Raw genomic sequence first — 21,485 nt, forward strand, 5'->3', positions numbered from 1 at the left:
TACCCTGGACTTGGGAGCCAGCCAGTAGATGAGGCACAGGAGCGGCATGGTGAAGAAGATGGCACAGGAAATGAACAGCTTCCAGATGGTATTACTGCCCCTCCACCCTGACAGCTTCCCGCTCCAGATAGAGGACAGGACTTGCTGGCAGATGGGATGGGCCACAAACTGGCAGAGGAAGGAAGCAGAACATTAGCACCATTGCCCAGACGGTCTCACACTGAGTACAGGGACCACAACACGTCAGAGAGTAACACGTCAGTCTTAGGAAAGTTTCATAGGAACCTAATAAAAGCCAATTATGGGCTTTAATGTCTGGGGGGAGGGGCCCACTGCCTCTATATCTCCGCATCTACAGCTGATGTCCTACTAACGCATTTCACAATCTTTACACTGAGTGTATGGACAACAACACACTGGAGAGTAACACATCAGTCTTAGGTATGTTTCACAGGAACCTAATAAGAGCCAATTATGGGCTATAATGTCTGGGGGGAGGGGCATATCAAATCGACAGTATCTAGGTCGACAATGTTTAGGTCGACCACTATAGGTCGACAGTCACTAGGTCGACATGGATGAAAGGTCGACAGGGTTTCTAGGTCGACATGTGCTAGGTCGACATGTCTAAAGGTTGACATGAGGTTTTTTTTTTTTATGGTGTTGTTTTCTTCGTAGAGTGACCGGGATCCCAAATTAGTGCACCGCGTCCCCTCGCATGGTGCCTTCGCTCCGCTACCGCTTCGCTCGGCACACTTTACCGTTCCAATCGTAGTCCACGTGGATCGTTAAGTATGAAAAAATTCAAAAAAAGAAAAAAATTTGAAAAACTCATGTCGACCTTTAGACCTGTCGACCTAGCACATGTCAACCTAGAAACCCTGTCGACCTTCCATCCATGTCTACCTATTGACTGTCGACCTATAGTGGTCGACCTAAACATTGTCGACCTAGATACTGTCGATCTTCAGACCGGATCCCGCCTCTATATCTCTGCATCTACAGCTGATGTCCTACTAACGCATTTCACATTCTTTATACTAAGTGTAGGGACCACAACAGGCCTGAGAGTAACACATCAGTCTTAGGGACATTTTACAGGAACCTAATAAGGGACATTTATTGGCTATAACATCCGGAGCACCACTGCCTCTATATCTCCGTATCTACAGCTGATGTCCTACCAACACATTTCACAGTCTTTACACTGAGTACAGGGACCACAACAGGCCTGAGAGTAACACATCAGTCTTAGGGGCATTTCACAGGAAAGTAATAAGGGGCATTTATGGGTATAACATCTGGGGGGCCGCATTGCCTTTATATCTCCACATCTACAGCTGATGTCCTACTAACGCATTTCACAGTCTTTACACTGAGTACAGGGACCACAACAGGCCTGAGAGTAACACATCAGTCTTAGGGACATTTCACAGAAACCTAATAAGGGGCATTTATGGCATATCATCGGGGGGGGGGGGGGGGCAACTACCTCTATATCTCCACATCTACAGCTGATGTCCTACCAATGCATTTCACAGTCTTTACACTGAGTACAGGGACCACAACAGGCCAGAGAGTAACACATCAGTCTTAGGGGCATTTCACAGGAAAGTAATAAGGGACATTTATGGGTATAACATCTGGGGGGCCGCATTGCCTTTATATCTCCACATCTACAGCTGATGTCCTTTTAACGCATTTCACAGTCTTGACACTGAGTACAGGCACCACAACACGCCAGAAAGTAACACACATCAGTCTTAGGAACATTTCACAGGAACCTAATAAGGGACATTTATGGTATATCATCGGGGGAGGGGGGGGGGGGGGCACTACCTCTATATCTCCACATCTACAGCTGATGTCCTACCAACACATTTCACAGTCTTTACACTGAGTGCAAGGACCACAACACGCCAGAGAGTAACACACGTCAGATTTAGGGACATTTCACAGGAACACAATAAGAGCCAGTTATGGGCTATACCTTCTGGGGGCCCAGTGCCTTCTGACTCTGCAGATGATGTCATACCAACGCATTTCAGTCTTTACTCTGAATATAGGGACCACAACAGGCCAGAGAGTAACACGCATTAGTCTTAGGGGCACTTCACAGGAACCTAATAAGGGACATTTAAGGGGCTGCATTGCCTTTATATCTCTGCATCTACAGCTTCAACGCATTTCACAGGTATCCCTCTGCTCCTACATTCACCAATCTGACGGATACTATAGATATTCATTGCCCATTTTAGCCTCATTTATAGCCACAATTAATGATGAGAGTGAGGGGACATTTTGACGTCTTTAGCACATGTGTAACCTCTCTGATGGTATATATGCATTTCATACATTAGCTGAATGAAGTTCTGTATGTCCGTGGGAAGTAGTTAGCTTCCCGACGAACGGGATCCCAGCAGTTGATATACCGATGACGGGATCCCGATGGAGGACACAAACCGCACGCCGGGCGGAATGCTGGCGTCCAAATACAGACAACCAGCATCTCAATCGTTCGAATAGTAGGATGCGCTGCTGTCCTGCCGCAGGGGGGGGGGGGGGGGGAGTTGTTTGGGCTTAGGCAGCAAAAGGGGGGGTTAGGGTGCAGCCACTGGTCGGTTAGGGACCAGGGACAGAAAGGTTAGGGTTAGGCACATAAAAAGGGGAGGTTAGGGTTAGGCACCCAGCAGGGAAGGCTAGGTTTAGGCAGCGGGGAAAGGAAGGATAGGGTTAGGCACCCAGCAGGGAGGGATAGGTTTAGGCAGCGGGGAAGGGTTGGTTATGGTTAGGCAACCAGCAGGGAGGGTTAGGTTTAGGCAGAGGGGAAGGGAGGGTTAGGCACCCAGCGGGGAGGGCTAGGTTTAGGCAGCGGGGAAGAGATGGTTAGGGTTCGGCATCCAGCAGGGAGGGTTAGGTTTAGGTAGCGGGGAAGGGATAGGGTTAGTCACCCAGCGGGGAGGGGATGGTTAGGGTTAGGCACCCAGAGGAGAGGGTTAGGTTTAGGCAGTGGGAAGGGAGGGTTAGGGCTAGGCACCCAGCAGGGAGGGCTAGGTTTATGCAGTGGAGAAGGGATGGTTAGGTTTACGCACCCAGTGGGTAGGGATAGATTTAGGCAGCGGGGAAGGGAGGGTTAGGCACAAAGCATGGAGGGTTAGGGTTAGGCACCCACAAGGGAGGGGTAGGGAAAAGGTGAGGGTTAGGAGGCTTAATGGGGGCCTGTTGGGATTCTGATGGATGGGATGCCGCTGTCGGTATACTGACCGCCGGCATCCCGTCCATCGGTAACTCATACTGAACCCATGTCCGTAAATTACCCCTATTCTAAATTCTCTGTGCCCCAATTGGAATGAGGCGAGCCAGTTTATGCCCTTCAGCTAAGACTGTGCACCAGGAAGGCCCTGCTGCTTTTAGGCCCCCAACCCCCTTTGGTCTCAACACTTTGTAAAGCCAGCTAGGCCCCAACTCTTTACAGGGTCCACCTTATGTCTTAACAACAGGGCTCTGCCTCATAGTTCTGCACCCTTGTGATATGTCTGTGGTGTGCTTTACAACCCCCCACTCTTATCCTGCCCACTATACCCGGTGTAGTGCACCTATGCCGGCTGCCTCACCTGGTGCTCTGTGAGAAGGACCTAACCCGGCTGCCTCACCTGGTGCTCTGTGAGAAGGACCTAACCCGGCTGCCTCACCTGGTGCTCTGTGAGAAGGACCTAACCCGGCTGCCTCACCTGGTGCACTGTGAGGAGCTATGCCGGCTGCCTCACCTGGTGCTCTGTGAGAAGGACCTAACCCGGCTGCCTCACCTGGTGCTCTGTGAGAAGGACCTAAGCCGGCTGCCTCACCTGGTGCTCTGTGACAAGGACCTAACCCGGCTGCCTCACCTGGTGCTCTGTGAGAAGGACCTAACCCGGCTGCCTCACATGGTGCTCTGTGAGAATGACCTAACCCGGCTGCCTCACATGGTGCTCTGTGAGAAGGACCTAACCCGGCTGCCTCACCTGGTGCTCTGTGAGAAGGACCTTACCCGGCTGCCTCACCTGGTGCTCTGTGAGAAGGACCTAACTCGGCTGCCTCACCTGGTGCTCTGTGAGAAGGACCTAACCCGGCTGCCTCACCTGGTGCACTGTGAGAAGGAGCTATGCCGGCTGCCTCACCTGGTGCTCTGTGAGGAGCTAAGCCGGCTGCATCACCTGGTGCACTGTGAGAAGCAGCTATGCCGGCTGCCTCACCTGGTGCTCTGTGAGAAGGACCTAACCCGGCTGCCTCACCTGGTGCTCTGTGAGAAGGACCTAACCCGGCTGCCTCACCTGGTGCTCTGTGAGAAGGACCTAACCCGGCTGCCTCACCTGGTGCTCTGTGAGAAGGACCTAACCCGGCTACCTCACCTGGTGCTCTGTGAGAAGGACCTAACCCGGCTGCCTCACCTGGTGCTCTGTGAGAAGGACCTAACCCGGCTGCCTCACCTGGTGCACTGTGAGAAGGAGCTATGCCGGCTGCCTCACTTGGTGCTCTGTGAGAAGGAGCTATGCCGGCTGCCTCACCTGGTGCACTGTGAGAAGGAGCTATGCCGGATGCCTCACCTGGTGCTCTGTGAGAAGGACTTAACCCGGCTGCCTCACCTGGTGCTCTGTGAGAAGGACCTAACCCGGCTGCCTCACCTGGTGCTCTGTGAGAAGGACCTAACCCGGCTGCCTCACCTGGTGCACTGTGAGAAGGAGCTATGCCGACTGCCTCACCTGGTGCTCTGTGAGAAGGACCTAACCCGGCTGCCTCACCTGATGCTCTGTGAGAAGGACCTAACCCGGCTGCCTCACCCGGTGCTCTGTGAGAAGGACCTAACCCGGCTGCCTCACCTGGTGCTCTGTGAGAAAGACCTAACTCGGCTGCCTCACCTGGTGCTCTGTGAGAAGGACCTAACCCGGCTGCCTCACCTGGTGCACTGTGAGAAGGAGCTATGCCGGCTGCCTCACCTGGTGCTCTGTGAGGAGCTATGCCGGCTGCCTCACCTGGTGCACTGTGAGAAGGACCTAACCCAGCTGCCTCACCTGGTGCTCTGTGAGAAGGACCTAACCCGGCTGCCTCACCTGGTGCTCTGTGAGAAGGACCTAACCCGGCTGCCTCACCTGGTGCTCTGCGAGAAGGACCTAACCCGGCTGCCTCATCTGGTGCTCTGTGAGAAGGACCTAACCCGGCTGCCTCATCTGGTGCTCTGTGAGAAGGACCTAACCCGGCTGCCTCACCTGGTGCACTGTGAGAAGGAGCTATGCCGACTGCCTCACCTGGTGCTCTGTGAGAAGGACCTAACCCGGCTGCCTCACCTGGTGCTCTGTGAGAAGGACCTAACCCGGCTGCCTCACCTGGTGCTCTGTGAGAAGGACCTAACCCGGCTGCCTCACCTGGTGGTATGTGAGAAGGACCTAACCCAGCTGCCTCACCTGGTGCACTGTGAGAAGGAGCTATGCCGGCTGCCTCACCTGGTGCACTGTGAGAAGGAGCTATGCCGGATGCCTCACCTGGTGCTCTGTGAGAAGGACCTAACCCGGCTGCCTCACCTGGTGCTCTGTGAGAAGGACCTAAGCCGGCTGCCTCACCTGGTGCTCTGTGAGAAGGACCTAACCCGGCTGCCTCACCTGGTGCTCTGTGAGAAGGACCTAACCCGGCTGCCTCACCTGGTGCACTGTGAGGAGCTATGCCGGCTGCCTCACCTGGTGCTCTGTGAGAAGGACCTAACCCGGCTGCCTCACCTGGTGCTCTGTGAGAAGGACCTAAGCCGGCTGCCTCACCTGGTGCTCTGTGACAAGGACCTAACCCGGCTGCCTCACCTGGTGCTCTGTGAGAAGGACCTAACCCGGCTGCCTCACATGGTGCTCTGTGAGAATGACCTAACCCGGCTGCCTCACATGGTGCTCTGTGAGAAGGACCTAACCCGGCTGCCTCACCTGGTGCTCTGTGAGAAGGACCTAACCCGGCTGCCTCACCTGGTGCTCTGTGAGAAGGACCTAACTCGGCTGCCTCACCTGGTGCTCTGTGAGAAGGACCTAACCCGGCTGCCTCACCTGGTGCACTGTGAGAAGGAGCTATGCCGGCTGCCTCACCTGGTGCTCTGTGAGGAGCTAAGCCGGCTGCCTCACCTGGTGCACTGTGAGAAGCAGCTATGCCGGCTGCCTCACCTGGTGCTCTGTGAGAAGGACCTAACCCGGCTGCCTCACCTGGTGCTCTGTGAGAAGGACCTAACCCGGCTGCCTCACCTGGTGCTCTGTGAGAAGGACCTAACCCGGCTGCCTCACCTGGTGCTCTGTGAGAAGGACCTAACCCGGCTGCCTCACCTGGTGCTCTGTGAGAAGGACCTAACCCGGCTACCTCACCTGGTGCTCTGTGAGAAGGACCTAACCCAGCTGCCTCACCTGGTGCACTGTGAGAAGGAGCTATGCCGGCTGCCTCACTTGGTGCTCTGTGAGAAGGAGCTATGCCGGCTGCCTCACCTGGTGCACTGTGAGAAGGAGCTATGCCGGATGCCTCACCTGGTGCTCTGTGAGAAGGACTTAACCCGGCTGCCTCACCTGGTGCTCTGTGAGAAGGACCTAACCCGGCTGCCTCACCTGGTGCTCTGTGAGAAGGACCTAACCCGGCTGCCTCACCTGGTGCACTGTGAGAAGGAGCTATGCCGACTGCCTCACCTGGTGCTCTGTGAGAAGGACCTAACCCGGCTGCCTCACCTGATGCTCTGTGAGAAGGACCTAACCCGGCTGCCTCACCTGGTGCTCTGTGAGAAGGACCTAACCCGGCTGCCTCACCTGGTGCTCTGTGAGAAAGACCTAACTCGGCTGCCTCACCTGGTGCTCTGTGAGAAGGACCTAACCCGGCTGCCTCACCTGGTGCACTGTGAGAAGGAGCTATGCCGGCTGCCTCACCTGGTGCTCTGTGAGGAGCTATGCCGGCTGCCTCACCTGGTGCACTGTGAGAAGGACCTAACCCGGCTGCCTCACCTGGTGCTCTGTGAGAAGGACCTAACCCGGCTGCCTCACCTGGTGCTCTGTGAGAAGGACCTAACCCGGCTGCCTCACCTGGTGCTCTGCGAGAAGGACCTAACCCGGCTGCCTCATCTGGTGCTCTGTGAGAAGGACCTAACCCGGCTGCCTCATCTGGTGCTCTGTGAGAAGGACCTAACCCGGCTGCCTCACCTGGTGCACTGTGAGAAGGAGCTATGCCGACTGCCTCACCTGGTGCTCTGTGAGAAGGACCTAACCCGGCTGCCTCACCTGGTGCTCTGTGAGAAGGACCTAACCCGGCTGCCTCACCTGGTGCTCTGTGAGAAGGACCTAACCCGGCTGCCTCACCTGGTGCTATGTGAGAAGGACCTAACCCAGCTGCCTCACCTGGTGCACTGTGAGAAGGAGCTATGCCGGCTGCCTCACCTGGTGCACTGTGAGAAGGAGCTATGCCGGATGCCTCACCTGGTGCTCTGTGAGAAGGACCTAACCCGGCTGCCTCACCTGGTGCTCTGTGAGAAGGACCTAAGCCGGCTGCCTCACCTGGTGCTCTGTGAGAAGGACCTAACCCGGCTGCCTCACCTGGTGCTCTGTGAGAAGGACCTAACCCGGCTGCCTCACCTGGTGCACTGTGAGAAGGAGCTATGCCGGCTGCCTCACCTGGTGATCTGTGAGAAGGACCTAACCCGGCTGCCTCACCTGGTGCTCTGTGAGAAGGACCTAACCCGGCTGCCTCACCTGGTGCTCTGTGACAAGGACCTAACCCGGCTGCCTCAGCTGGTGCTCTGTGAGAAGGACCTAACCCGGCTGCCTCACCTGGTGCACTGTGAGAAGGAGCTATGCCGGCTGCCTCACCTGGTGCTCTGTGAGAAGGACCTAACCCGGCTGCCTCACCTGGTGCTCTGTGAGAAGGACCTAACCCGGCTGCCTCACCTGGTGCTCTGTGAGAAGGACCTAACCCGGCTGCCTCACCTGGTGCACTGTGAGAAGGAGCTATGCCGGCTGCCTCACCTGGTGCTCTGTGAGAAGGACCTAACCCGGCTGCCTCACCTGGTGCTCTGTGAGAAGGACCTAAGCCGGCTGCCTCACCTGGTGCTCTGTGAGAAGGACCTAACCCGGCTGCCTCACCTGGTGCTCTGTGAGAAGAACCTAACCCGGCTGCCTCACCTGGTGCTCTGTGAGAAGGACCTAACCCGGCTGCCTTACCTGGTGCTCTGTGAGAAGGACCTAACCCGGCTGCCTCACCTGGTGCACTAAGAAGGAGCTATGCCATCTGCCTCACCTGGTGCTCTGTGAGAAGGAGCTATGCCGGCTGCCTCACCTGGTGCACTGTGAGAAGGAGCTATGCCGGCTGCCTCACCTGGTGCTCTGTGAGTAGGACCTAACCCGGCTGCCTCACCTGGTGCTCTGTGAGAAGGACCTAAGCCGGCTGCCTCACCTGGTGCTCTGTGAGAAGGACCTAACCCGGCTGCCTCACCTGGTGCTCTGTGAGAAGGACCTAACCCGGCTGCCTCACCTGGTGCTCTGTGAGAAGGACCTAACCCGGCTGCCTCACCTGGTGCTCTGTGAGAAGGACCTAACCCGGCTGCCTCACCTGGTGCACTGTGAGGAGCTATGCCGGCTGCCTTACCTGGTGCTCTGTGAGAAGGACCTAACCCGGCTGCCTCACCTGGTGCTCACAGAGAAGGACCTAACCCGGCTGCCTCACCTGGTGCTCTGTGAGAAGGACCTAACCCGGCTGCCTCACCTGGTGCTCTGTGAGAAGGACCTAACCCGGCTGCCTCACCTGGTGCACTGTGAGAAGGACCTAACCCGGCTGCCTCACCTGGTGCTCTGTGAGAAGGACCTAACCCGGCTGCCTCACGTGGTGCTCTGTGAGAAGGACCTAACCCGGCTGCCTCACCTGGTGCTCTGTGAGAAGGACCTAACCCGGCTGCCTCACCTGGTGCACTGTGAGAAGGAGCTATGCCGGCTGCCTCACCTGGTGCTCTGTGAGAATGACCTAACCCGCCTGCCTCACCTGGTGCTCTGTGAGAAGGACCTAAGCCGGCAGCCTCACCTGGTGCTCTGTGAGAAGGACCTAACCCGGCTGCCTCACCTGGTGCTCTGTGAGGACCTAACCTGGCTGCCTTACCTGGTGCTCTGTCAGAAGGACCTAACCCGGCTGCCTCACCTGGTGCACTGTGCGAAGGAGCTATGCCGGCTGCCTCACCTGGTGCTCTGTGAGAAGGAGCTATGCCGGCTGCCTCACCTGGTGCTCTGTGAGAAGGAGCTATGCCGGCTGCCTCACCTGGTGCTCTGTGAGTAGGACCTAACCCGGCTGCCTCACCTGGTGCTCTGTGAGAAGGACCTAAGCCGGCTGCCTCACCTGGTGCTCTGTGAGTAGGACCTAACCCCGCTGCCTCACCTGGTGCACTGTGAGAAGGAGCTATGCCGGCTGCCTCACCTGGTGCTCTGTGAGAAGGACCTAACCCGGCTGCCTCACCTGGTGCTCTGTGAGAAGGACCTAAGCTGGCTGCCTCACCTGGTGCTCTGTGAGAAGGACCTAATCCGACTGCCTCACCTGGTGCTCTGTGAGAAGGACCTAACCCGGCTGCCTCACCTGGTGCTCTGTGAGAAGGAGCTAACCCGGCTGCCTCACCTGGTGCTCTGTGAGAAGTACCTAACCCGGCTGCCTCACCTGGTGCTCTGTGAGAAGGACCTAACCCGGCTGCCTCACCTGGTGCTCTGTGAGAAGGACCTAACCCGGCTGCCTCACCTGGTGCACTGTGAGAAGGACCTAACCCGGCTGCCTCACCTGGTGCACTGTGAGAAGGAGCCATCCCGGCTGCCTCACCTGGTGCTCTGTGAGAAGGACCTAACCCGGCTGCCTCACCTGGTGCTCTGTGAGAAGGACCTAACCCAGCTGCCTCACCTGGTGCTCTGTGAGAAGGACCTAACCCGGCTGCCTCACCTGGTGCTCTGTGAGAAGGACCTAACCCGGCTGCCTCACCTGGTGCACTGTGAGAAGGAGCTATGCCGGCTGCCTCACCTGGTGCTCTGTGAGGACCTAACCCGTCTGCCTCACCTGGTGCTCTGTGAGAAGGACCTAAGCCGGCTGCCTCACCTGGTGCTCTGTGAGAAGGATCTAACCCGACTGTCTCACCTGGTGCTCTGTGAGAAGGACCTAACCCGGCTCCCTCACCTGGTGCACTGTGAGAAGGAGCTATGCCGGCTGCCTCACCTGGTGCTCTGTGAGGACCTAACCCGGCTGCCTCACCTGGTGCACTGTGAGAAGGAGCTATGCCGGCTGCCTCACCTGGTGCTCTGTGAGGACCTAACCCGGCTGCCTCACCTGGTGCTCTGTGAGAAGGACCTAAGCCGGCTGCCTCACCTGGTGCTCTGTGAGAAGGACCTAACCCGGCTGCCTCACCTGGTGCTCTGTGAGAAGGACCTAACCCGGCTGCCTCACCTGGTGCTCTGTGAGAAGGACCTAACCCGGCTGCCTCACCTGGTGCTCTGTGAGAAGGACCTAACCCGGCTGCCTCACCTGGTGCTCTGTGAGAAGGACCTAACCCGGCTGCCTCACCTGGTGCACTGTGAGAAGGAGCTATGCCGGCTGCCTCACCTGGTGCTCTGTGAGAAGGAGCTATGCCGGCTCCCTCACCTGGTGCACTGTGAGAAGGAGCTATGCCGGCTGCCTCACCTGGTGCTCTGTGAGAAGGACCTAACCCGGCTGCCTCACCTGGTGCTCTGTGAGAAGGACCTAAGCCGGCTGCCTCACCTGGTGCTCTGTGAGAAGGACCTAACCCGGCTGCCTCACCTGGTGCTCTGTGAGAAGGACCTAACCCGGCTGCCTCACCTGGTGCACTGTGAGAAGGAGCTATGCCGGCTGCCTCACCTGGTGCTCTGTGAGAAGGAGCTATGCCGGCTGCCTCACCTGGTGCACTGTGAGAAAGAGCTATGCCGGCTGCCTCACCTGGTGCTCTGTGAGAAGGACCTAACCCGGCTGCCTCACCTGGTGCTCTGTGAGAAGGACCTAACCCGGCTGCCTCACCTGGTGCTCTGTGAGAAGGACCTAACCCGGCTGCCTCACCTGGTGCTCTGTGAGAAGGACCTAACCCGGCTGCCTCACCTGGTGCACTGTGAGAAGGAGCTATGCCGGCTGCCTCACCTGGTGCACTGTGAGAAGGAGCTATGCCGGATGCCTCACCTGGTGCACTGTGAGAAGGAGCTATGCCGGATGCCTCACCTGGTGCTCTGTGAGAAGGACCTAACCTGGCTGCCTCACCTGGTACTCTGTGAGAAGGACCTAAGCCGGCTGCCTCACCTGGTGCTCTGTGAGAAGGACCTAACCCGGCTGCCTCACCTGGTGCTCTGTGAGAAGGACCTAACCCGGCTGTCTCACCTGGTGCTCTGTGAGAAGGACCTAAATCGGCTGCCTCACCTGGTGCTCTGTGAGAAGGACCTAACCCGGCTGCCTCACCTGGTGCACTGTGAGAAGGAGCTATGCCGGCTGCCTCACCTGGTGCTCTGTGAGAAGGACCTAACCCGGCTGCCTCACCTGGTGCTCTGTGAGAAGGACCTAAGCTGGCTGCCTCACCGGGTGCTCTGTGAGAAGGACCTAACCCGACTGCCTCACCTGGTGCTCTGTGAGAAGGACCTAACCCGGCTGCCTCACCTGGTGCTCTGTGAGAAGGAGCTAACCCGGCTGCCTCACCTGGTGCTCTGTGAGAAGGACCTAACCCGGCTGCCTCACCTGGTGCTCTGTGAGAAGGACCTAACCCGGCTGCCTCACCTGGTGCTCTGTGAGAAGGACCTAACCCGGCTGCCTCACCTGGTGCACTGTGAGAAGGACCTAACCCGGCTGCCTCACCTGGTGCACTGTGAGAAGGAGCCATCCCGGCTGCCTCACCTGGTGCTCTGTGAGAAGGACCTAACCCGGCTGCCTCACCTGGTGCTCTGTGAGAAGGACCTAACCCAGCTGCCTCACCTGGTGCTCTGTGAGAAGGACCTAACCCGGCTGCCTCACCTGGTGCTCTGTGAGAAGGACCTAACCCGGCTGCCTCACCTGGTGCACTGTGAGAAGGAGCTATGCCGGCTGCCTCACCTGGTGCTCTGTGAGGACCTAACCCGTCTGCCTCACCTGGTGCTCTGTGAGAAGGACCTAAGCCGGCTGCCTCACCTGGTGCTCTGTGAGAAGGACCTAACCCGGCTGCCTCACCTGGTGCTCTGTGAGAAGGACCTAACCCGGCTGCCTCACCTGGTGCTCTGTGAGAAGGACCTAACCCGGCTGCCTCACCTGGTGCACTGTGAGAAGGACCTAACCCGGCTGCCTCACCTGGTGCACTGTGAGAAGGAGCCAACCCGGCTGCCTCACCTGGTGCTCTGTGAGAAGGACCTAACCCGGCTGCCTCACCTGGTGCTCTGTGAGAAGGACCTAACCCAGCTGTCTCACCTGGTGCTCTGTGAGAAGGACCTAACCCGGCTGCCTCACCTGGTGCTCTGTGAGAAGGACCTAACCCGGCTGCCTCACCTGGTGCACTGTGAGAAGGAGCTATGCCGGCTGCCTCACCTGGTGCTCTGTGAGAAGGACCTAACCCGGCTGCCTCACCTGGTGCTCTGTGAGAAGGATCTAACCCGACTGTCTCACCTGGTGCTCTGTGAGAAGGACCTAACCCGGCTCCCTCACCTGGTGCACTGTGAGAAGGAGCTATGCCGGCTGCCTCACCTGGTGCTCTGTGAGAAGGACCTAACCCGGCTGCCTCACCTGGTGCTCTGTGAGGACCTAACCCGGCTGCCTCACCTGGTGCACTGTGAGAAGGAGCTATGCCGGCTGCCTCACCTGGTGCTCTGTGAGGACCTAACCCGGCTGCCTCACCTGGTGCTCTGTGAGAAGGACCTAAGCCGGCTGCCTCACCTGGTGCTCTGTGAGAAGGACCTAACCCGGCTGCCTCACCTGGTGCTCTGTGAGAAGGACCTAACCCGGCTGCCTCACCTGGTGCTCTGTGAGAAGGACCTAACCCGGCTGCCTCACCTGGTGCTCTGTGAGAAGGACCTAACCCGGCTGCCTCACCTGGTGCTCTGTGAGAAGGACCTAACCCGGCTGCCTCACCTGGTGCACTGTGAGAAGGAGCTATGCCGGCTGCCTCACCTGGTGCTCTGTGAGAAGGAGCTATGCCGGCTCCCTCACCTGGTGCACTGTGAGAAGGAGCTATGCCGGCTGCCTCACCTGGTGCTCTGTGAGAAGGACCTAACCCGGCTGCCTCACCTGGTGCTCTGTGAGAAGGACCTAAGCCGGCTGCCTCACCTGGTGCTCTGTGAGAAGGACCTAACCCGGCTGCCTCACCTGGTGCTCTGTGAGAAGGACCTAACCCGGCTGCCTCACCTGGTGCACTGTGAGAAGGAGCTATGCCGGCTGCCTCACCTGGTGCTCTGTGAGAAGGAGCTATGCCGGCTGCCTCACCTGGTGCACTGTGAGAAGGAGCTATGCCGGCTGCCTCACCTGGTGCTCTGTGAGAAGGACCTAACCCGGCTGCCTCACCTGGTGCTCTGTGAGAAGGACCTAACCCGGCTGCCTCACCTGGTGCTCTGTGAGAAGGACCTAACCCGGCTGCCTCACCTGGTGCTCTGTGAGAAGGACCTAACCCGGCTGCCTCACCTGGTGCACTGTGAGAAGGAGCTATGCCGGCTGCCTCACCTGGTGCACTGTGAGAAGGAGCTATGCCGGATGCCTCACCTGGTGCACTGTGAGAAGGAGCTATGCCGGATGCCTCACCTGGTGCTCTGTGAGAAGGACCTAACCTGGCTGCCTCACCTGGTGCTCTGTGAGAAGGACCTAAGCCGGCTGCCTCACCTGGTGCTCTGTGAGAAGGACCTAACCCGGCTGCCTCACCTGGTGCTCTGTGAGAAGGACCTAACCCGGCTGTCTCACCTGGTGCTCTGTGAGAAGGACCTAAATCGGCTGCCTCACCTGGTGCTCTGTGAGAAGGACCTAACCCGGCTGCCTCACCTGGTGCACTGTGAGAAGGAGCTATGCCGGCTGCCTCACCTGGTGCTCTGTGAGAAGGACCTAACCCGGCTGCCTCACCTGGTGCTCTGTGAGAAGGACCTAAGCTGGCTGCCTCACCGGGTGCTCTGTGAGAAGGACCTAACCCGACTGCCTCACCTGGTGCTCTGTGAGAAGGACCTAACCCGGCTGCCTCACCTGGTGCTCTGTGAGAAGGAGCTAACCCGGCTGCCTCACCTGGTGCTCTGTGAGAAGGACCTAACCCGGCTGCCTCACCTGGTGCTCTGTGAGAAGGACCTAACCCGGCTGCCTCACCTGGTGCTCTGTGAGAAGGACCTAACCCGGCTGCCTCACCTGGTGCACTGTGAGAAGGACCTAACCCGGCTGCCTCACCTGGTGCACTGTGAGAAGGAGCCATCCCGGCTGCCTCACCTGGTGCTCTGTGAGAAGGACCTAACCCGGCTGCCTCACCTGGTGCTCTGTGAGAAGGACCTAACCCAGCTGCCTCACCTGGTGCTCTGTGAGAAGGACCTAACCCGGCTGCCTCACCTGGTGCTCTGTGAGAAGGACCTAACCCGGCTGCCTCACCTGGTGCACTGTGAGAAGGAGCTATGCCGGCTGCCTCACCTGGTGCTCTGTGAGGACCTAACCCGGCTGCCTCACCTGGTGCTCTGTGAGAAGGACCTAAGCCGGCTGCCTCACCTGGTGCTCTGTGAGAAGGACCTAACCCGGCTGCCTCACCTGGTGCTCTGTGAGAAGGACCTAACCCGGCTGCCTCACCTGGTGCTCTGTGAGAAGGACCTAACCCGGCTGCCTCACCTGGTGCTCTGTGAGAAGGACCTAACCCGGCTGCCTCACCTGGTGCTCTGTGAGAAGGACCTAACCCGGCTGCCTCACCTGGTGCACTGTGAGAAGGACCTAACCCGGCTGCCTCACCTGGTGCACTGTGAGAAGGAGCCAACCCGGCTGCCTCACCTGGTGCTCTGTGAGAAGGACCTAACCCGGCTGCCTCACCTGGTGCTCTGTGAGAAGGACCTAACCCAGCTGTCTCACCTGGTGCTCTGTGAGAAGGACCTAACCCGGCTGCCTCACCTGGTGCTCTGTGAGAAGGACCTAACCCGGCTGCCTCACCTGGTGCACTGTGAGAAGGAGCTATGCCGGCTGCCTCACCTGGTGCTCTGTGAGAAGGACCTAACCCGGCTGCCTCACCTGGTGCTCTGTGAGAAGGATCTAACCCGACTGTCTCACCTGGTGCTCTGTGAGAAGGACCTAACCCGGCTCCCTCACCTGGTGCACTGTGAGAAGGAGCTATGCCGGCTGCCTCACCTGGTGCTCTGTGAGAAGGACCTAACCCGGCTGCCTCACCTGGTGCTCTGTGAGGACCTAACCCGGCTGCCTCACCTGGTGCACTGTGAGAAGGAGCTATGCCGGCTGCCTCACCTGGTGCTCTGTGAGGACCTAACCCGGCTGCCTCACCTGGTGCTCTGTGAGAAGGACCTAAGCCGGCTGCCTCACCTGGTGCTCTGTGAGAAGGACCTAACCCGGCTGCCTCACCTGGTGCTCTGTGAGAAGGACCTAACCCGGCTGCCTCACCTGGTGCTCTGTGAGAAGGACCTAACCCGGCTGCCTCACCTGGTGCTCTGTGAGAAGGACCTAACCCGGCTGCCTCACCTGGTGCTCTGTGAGAAGGACCTAACCCGGCTGCCTCACCTGGTGCTCTGTGAGAAGGACCTAACCCGGCTGCCTCACCTGGTGCACTGTGAGAAGGAGCTATGCCGGCTGCCTCACCTGGTGCTCTGTGAGAAGGAGCTATGCCGGCTGCCTCACCTGGTGCACTGTGAGAAGGAGCTATGCCGGCTGCCTCACCTGGTGCTCTGTGAGAAGGACCTAACCCGGCTGCCTCACCTGGTGCTCTGTGAGAAGGACCTAAGCCGGCTGCCTCACCTGGTGCTCTGTGAGCAGGACCTAACCTGGCTGCCTCACCTGGTGCTCTGTGAGAAGGACCTAACCCGGCTGTCTCACCTGGTGCTCTGTGAGAAGGACCTAACCCGGCTGCCTCACCTGGTGCACTGTGAGAAGGAGCTATGCCGGCTGCCTCACCTGGTGCTCTGTGAGGACCTAACCCGGCTGCCTCACCTGGTGCTCTGTGAGAAGGACCTAACCCGGCTGCCTCACCTGGTGCTCTGTGAGAAGGACCTAACCCGGCTGCCTCACCTGGTGCACTGTGAGAAGGAGCTATGCCGGCTGCCTCACCTGGTGCTCTGTGAGAAGGAGCTATGCCGGCTGCCTCACCTGGTGCACTGTGAGAAGGAGCTATGCCGGCTGCCTCACCTGGTGCTCTGTGAGAAGGACCTAACCCGGCTGCCTCACCTGGTGCTCTGTGAGAAGGACCTAACCCGGCTGCCTCACCTGGTGCTCTGTGAGAAGGACCTAACCCGGCTGCCTCACCTGGTGCTCTGTGAGAAGGACCTAACCCGGCTGCCTCACCTGGTGCACTGTGAGAAGGAGCTATGCCGGCTGCCTCACCTGGTGCACTGTGAGAAGGAGCTATGCCGGATGCCTCACCTGGTGCTCTGTGACAAGGATGAACAATGCTGTGGATCTGATGACTCTTTTATTTCATATCTCACCATTCAAATGCTGTATTTCTCCATTGTCTACTACCTCTCCAGGTATTGTTCATCTTGCCCTGTGTAACCTAAGCAGTGGGCCCAAGATGGCTGCCTTGCGTGGTACCTTGTTTATTCATTGGGTGTCCTCTATTCCATAAGACATTTCTTGGATTTTGCACCCGTAATATACACATAACTGATGATCTATGCATTTGACATAATCCAGGTGTGTGACGTGCTTTCTGTATCCCCCCCCCTCCCCCCACACACACACATACACACATTGCCTATCCTGCCGCAGTGATCTGCACTGACAGGTAATCAGTTACCCGCTTCTGGTTATGGTGGACAGCGAGGCGGAGTCTGGCCAGGTTCGGGATCCCTTCCTCAAAGGCCTGATTGTCCAACTCTTCCTCATCGCTGTCGTCCCCACAGTCATTCAGCACCGCGGTGACTTCACTCTGGTTCCTGCACATCCCGAGCAATTCCACCGCAAACTCCTGAGACAGGTCCTCCAGGCTCAGGTAGTCCGGCTGCGGAGATCACAGGGGTGCGGAAGATGGTATAATTATACATATACAGCAATAATACAATTATACATATACAGCAATGATACATACACAGCAATGATACAATCACAGCAATTATACAATTATACATACACAGCATTAATACATACACAACAATGGTACCATTATACATATACAGCAATAATACAAATATACATAATACAATTATACATACACAGCAATGATACATACACAGCAATGATACATACACAGCAATGATACAATCATACATACACAGCAATAATACATACACAGCAATGATACATACACAGCAATGATACAATCATACATGCACAGCAATGATACAATCATACATACACAGCAATAATACATACACAGCAATGATACATACACAGCAATAATACATACTCAGCAACGATACAATCATACATACACAGCAATAATACATATACAGCAATGATACAATCATACATACACAGCAATAATACATACACAGCAATGATACAATCATACATACACAGCAATAATACATACACAGCAATGATACATACACAGCAATGATACATACACAGCAATGATACAATCATACATACACAGCAATAATACATACACAGCAATGATACATGCACAGCAATGATACAATCATACATACACAGCAATAATACATACACAGCAATGATACATACACAGCAATGATACAATCATACATACACAGCAATAATACATACACAGCAATGATACATACACAGCAATGATACAATCATACATACACAGCAATAATACATACACAGCAATGATACATACACAGCAATGATACAATCATACATGCACAGCAATGATACAATTATACATACACAGCAATAATACATACACAGCAATGATACAATCATACATACACAGCAATAATACATACACAGCAATAATACATACACAGCAATGATACATACACAGCAATGATACAATTATACATACACAGCAATAATACATACACAGCAATGATACATACACAGCAATGATACAATCATACATGCACAGCAATGATACAATCATACATACACAGCAATAATACATACACAGCAATGATACATACACAGCAATGATACAATCATACATGCACAGCAATGATACAATCATACATACACAGCAATAATACATACACAGCAATGATACATACACAGCAATGATACAATCATACATGCACAGCAATGATACATACACAGCAATGATACAATCATACATACACAGCAATAATACATACACAGCAATAATACAATCATACATACACAGCAATAATACATACACAGCAATGATACATACACAGCAATGATACAATCATACATGCACAGCAATGATACAATCATACATACACAGCAATAATACATACACAGCAATGATACATACACAGCAATGATAGATAGATACATACATACATACACAGCAATGATACATACACAGCAATGATACAATCATACATACACAGCAATAATACATACACAGCAATAATACAATCATACATACACAGCAATAATACATACACAGCAATGATACATACACAGCAATGATACAATCATACATGCACAGCAATGATACAATCATACATACACAGCAATAATACATACACAGCAATGATACATACACAGCAATGATACAATCATACATACACAGCAATAATACATACACAGCAATGATACATACACAGCAATGATACAATCATACATGCACAGCAATGATACAATCATACATACACAGCAATAATACATACACAGCAATGATACATACACAGCAATGATACAATCATACATACACAGCAATGATACATACACAGCAATGATACAATCATACATGCACAGCAATGATACAATCATACATACACAGCAATGATACATACACAGCAATGATACATACACAGCAATGATACAATCATACATACACAGCAATAATACATACACAGCAATGATAGATACATACATACACAGCAATGATACATACACAGCAATGATACAATCATACATACACAGCAATAATACATATACAGCAATGATACAATCATACATACACAGCAATAATACATACACAGCAATGATACATACACAGCAATGATAGATACATACATACATACACAGCAATGATACATACACAGCAATGATACAATCATACATGCACAGCAATGATACAATCATACATACACAGCAATAATACATACACAGCATTGATACAATCATACATACACAGCAATGATACATACACAGCAATGATACATACACAGCAATGATACAATCATACATACACAGCAATGATACATACACAGCAATGATACATACACAGCAATGATACAATCATACATGCACAGCAATGATACAATCATACATACACAGCAATGATACATACACAGCAATGATACAATCATACATACACAGCAATAATACATACACAGCAATAATACATACACAGCAATGATACATACACAGCAATGATACAATCATACATGCACAGCAATGATACATACACAGCAATGATACATACACAGCAATGATACAATCATACATACACAGCAATAATACATACACAGCAATGATACAATCATACATACACAGCAATAATACATACACAGCAATGATACAATCATACATACACAGCAATTATACATACACAGCATTAATACATACACAGCAATGACACAATCATACATACACAGCATTAATACATACACAGCAATGATACAATCATACATACACAGCAATAATACATACACAGCAATGATACATACACAGCAATGATACATACACAGCAATGATACAATCATACATACACAGCAATAATACATACACAGCAATGATACATACATAGCAATGATACAATCATACATACACAGCAATGACACAATCATACATGTTTATTCCGTGTACACGGGGGTGGGGGTGGAGAAGGGGGGTATCTCTGTGTCTCTCCCTCTCTCCAAATATCGATTTTTAAATATTTGTTGCTTTCTCACCATATTGGTCCTGGGGTGTGTATGGTAGGAATTAGATTGTAAGCTCCACTGGAGAAGTGACTGATTAGTAAACATCAACCGATCTCACGGAAGTGCAGAACATAGTGGTGCTATATAAGTAAAAGATCATAATAATTATGTTGCATTGGCTACAATATGAGCCTCAGCAGAGAGGAAACTTTTACGTTTGATGACAGAATAATTGTGGGTGCTGGCTCCATAAGATACTGAGAGCAACGACAATTCTAAAGTAATAGAAATGCATCGCTTGGATTATTTCCTAAACAGTGTGTTAAATAAATTAGCAAATAATAAGAATTTACTTACCGATAATTCTATTTCTCATAGTCCGTAGTGGATGCTGGGAACTCCGTAAGGACCATGGGGAATAGCGGCTCCGCAGGAGACTGGGCACAAAAAGTAAAAGCTTTAGACTAGCTGGTGTGCACTGGCTCCTCCCCCTATGACCCTCCTCCAAGCCTCAGTTAAGATACTGTGCCCGGACGAGCGTACATAATAAGGAAGAATCTTGAATCCCGGGTAAGACTCATACCAGCCACACCAATCACACCGTATAACTCGTGATCTGAACCCAGTTAACAGCATGATAACAGAGGAGCCTCTGAAAAGATGGCTTCCAACAATAAACAACCCGATTTGTTTGTAACAATAACTATATACAAGTATTGCAGACAATCCGCACTTGGGATGGGCGCCCAGCATCCACTACGGACTATGTAAAATAGAATTATCGGTAAGTAAATTCTTATTTTCTCTGACGTCCTAGTGGATGCTGGGAACTCCGTAAGGACCATGGGGATTATACCAAAGCTCCCAAACGGGCGGGAGAGTGCGGATGACTCTGCAGCACCGAATGAGAGAACTCCAGGTCCTCCTCAGCCAGGGTATCAAATTTGTAGAATTTAGCAAACGTGTTTGCCCCTGACCAAGTAGCTGCTCGGCAAAGTTGTAAAGCCGAGACCCCTCGGGCAGCCGCCCAAGATGAGCCCACCTTCCTTGTGGAATGGGCTTTTACAGATTTTGGCTGTGGCAGGCCTGCCACAGAATGTGCAAGTTGAATTGTACTACAAATCCAACGAGCAATCGTCTGCTTAGAAGCAGGAGCACCCAGCTTGTTGGGTGCATACAGTATAAACAGCGAGTCAGATTTTCTGACTCCAGCCGTCCTGGAAAACATATATTTTCAGGGCCCTGACTACGTCCAGCAACTTGGAGTCCTCCAAGTCCCTAGTAGCCACAGGTACCACAATAGGTTGATTCATGTGAAACGCTGAAACCACCTTAGGGAGAAATTGAGGACGAGTCCTCAATTCCGCCCTATCCGAATGAAATATCAGGTAAGGGCTTTTA

The 21,485-nt window shown here is 53.9% G+C and overlaps 1 protein-coding gene across 1 annotated transcript in view; it reads right to left on the reverse strand.

Annotated features, from left to right (window-relative positions):
• LOC134989176 (short transient receptor potential channel 2-like) overlaps positions 1-21,485 on the reverse strand; it is a 47,563-nt gene that overhangs the window by 20,280 nt on the left and 5,798 nt on the right. Inside the window, exons 2-3 of the mRNA XM_063950592.1 lie at positions 16,922-17,125; positions 4-168 (exon numbers count right to left, since the gene is read on the reverse strand). Of these exons, the coding sequence (XP_063806662.1) occupies positions 4-168; positions 16,922-17,125 (369 nt within the window). The remainder of the gene's footprint in view (positions 1-3; positions 169-16,921; positions 17,126-21,485) is intronic.

Source organism: Pseudophryne corroboree, chromosome 2 (genome assembly GCF_028390025.1).
Source record: "Pseudophryne corroboree isolate aPseCor3 chromosome 2, aPseCor3.hap2, whole genome shotgun sequence".
Lineage (NCBI taxonomy): Eukaryota > Metazoa > Chordata > Amphibia > Anura > Myobatrachidae > Pseudophryne > Pseudophryne corroboree.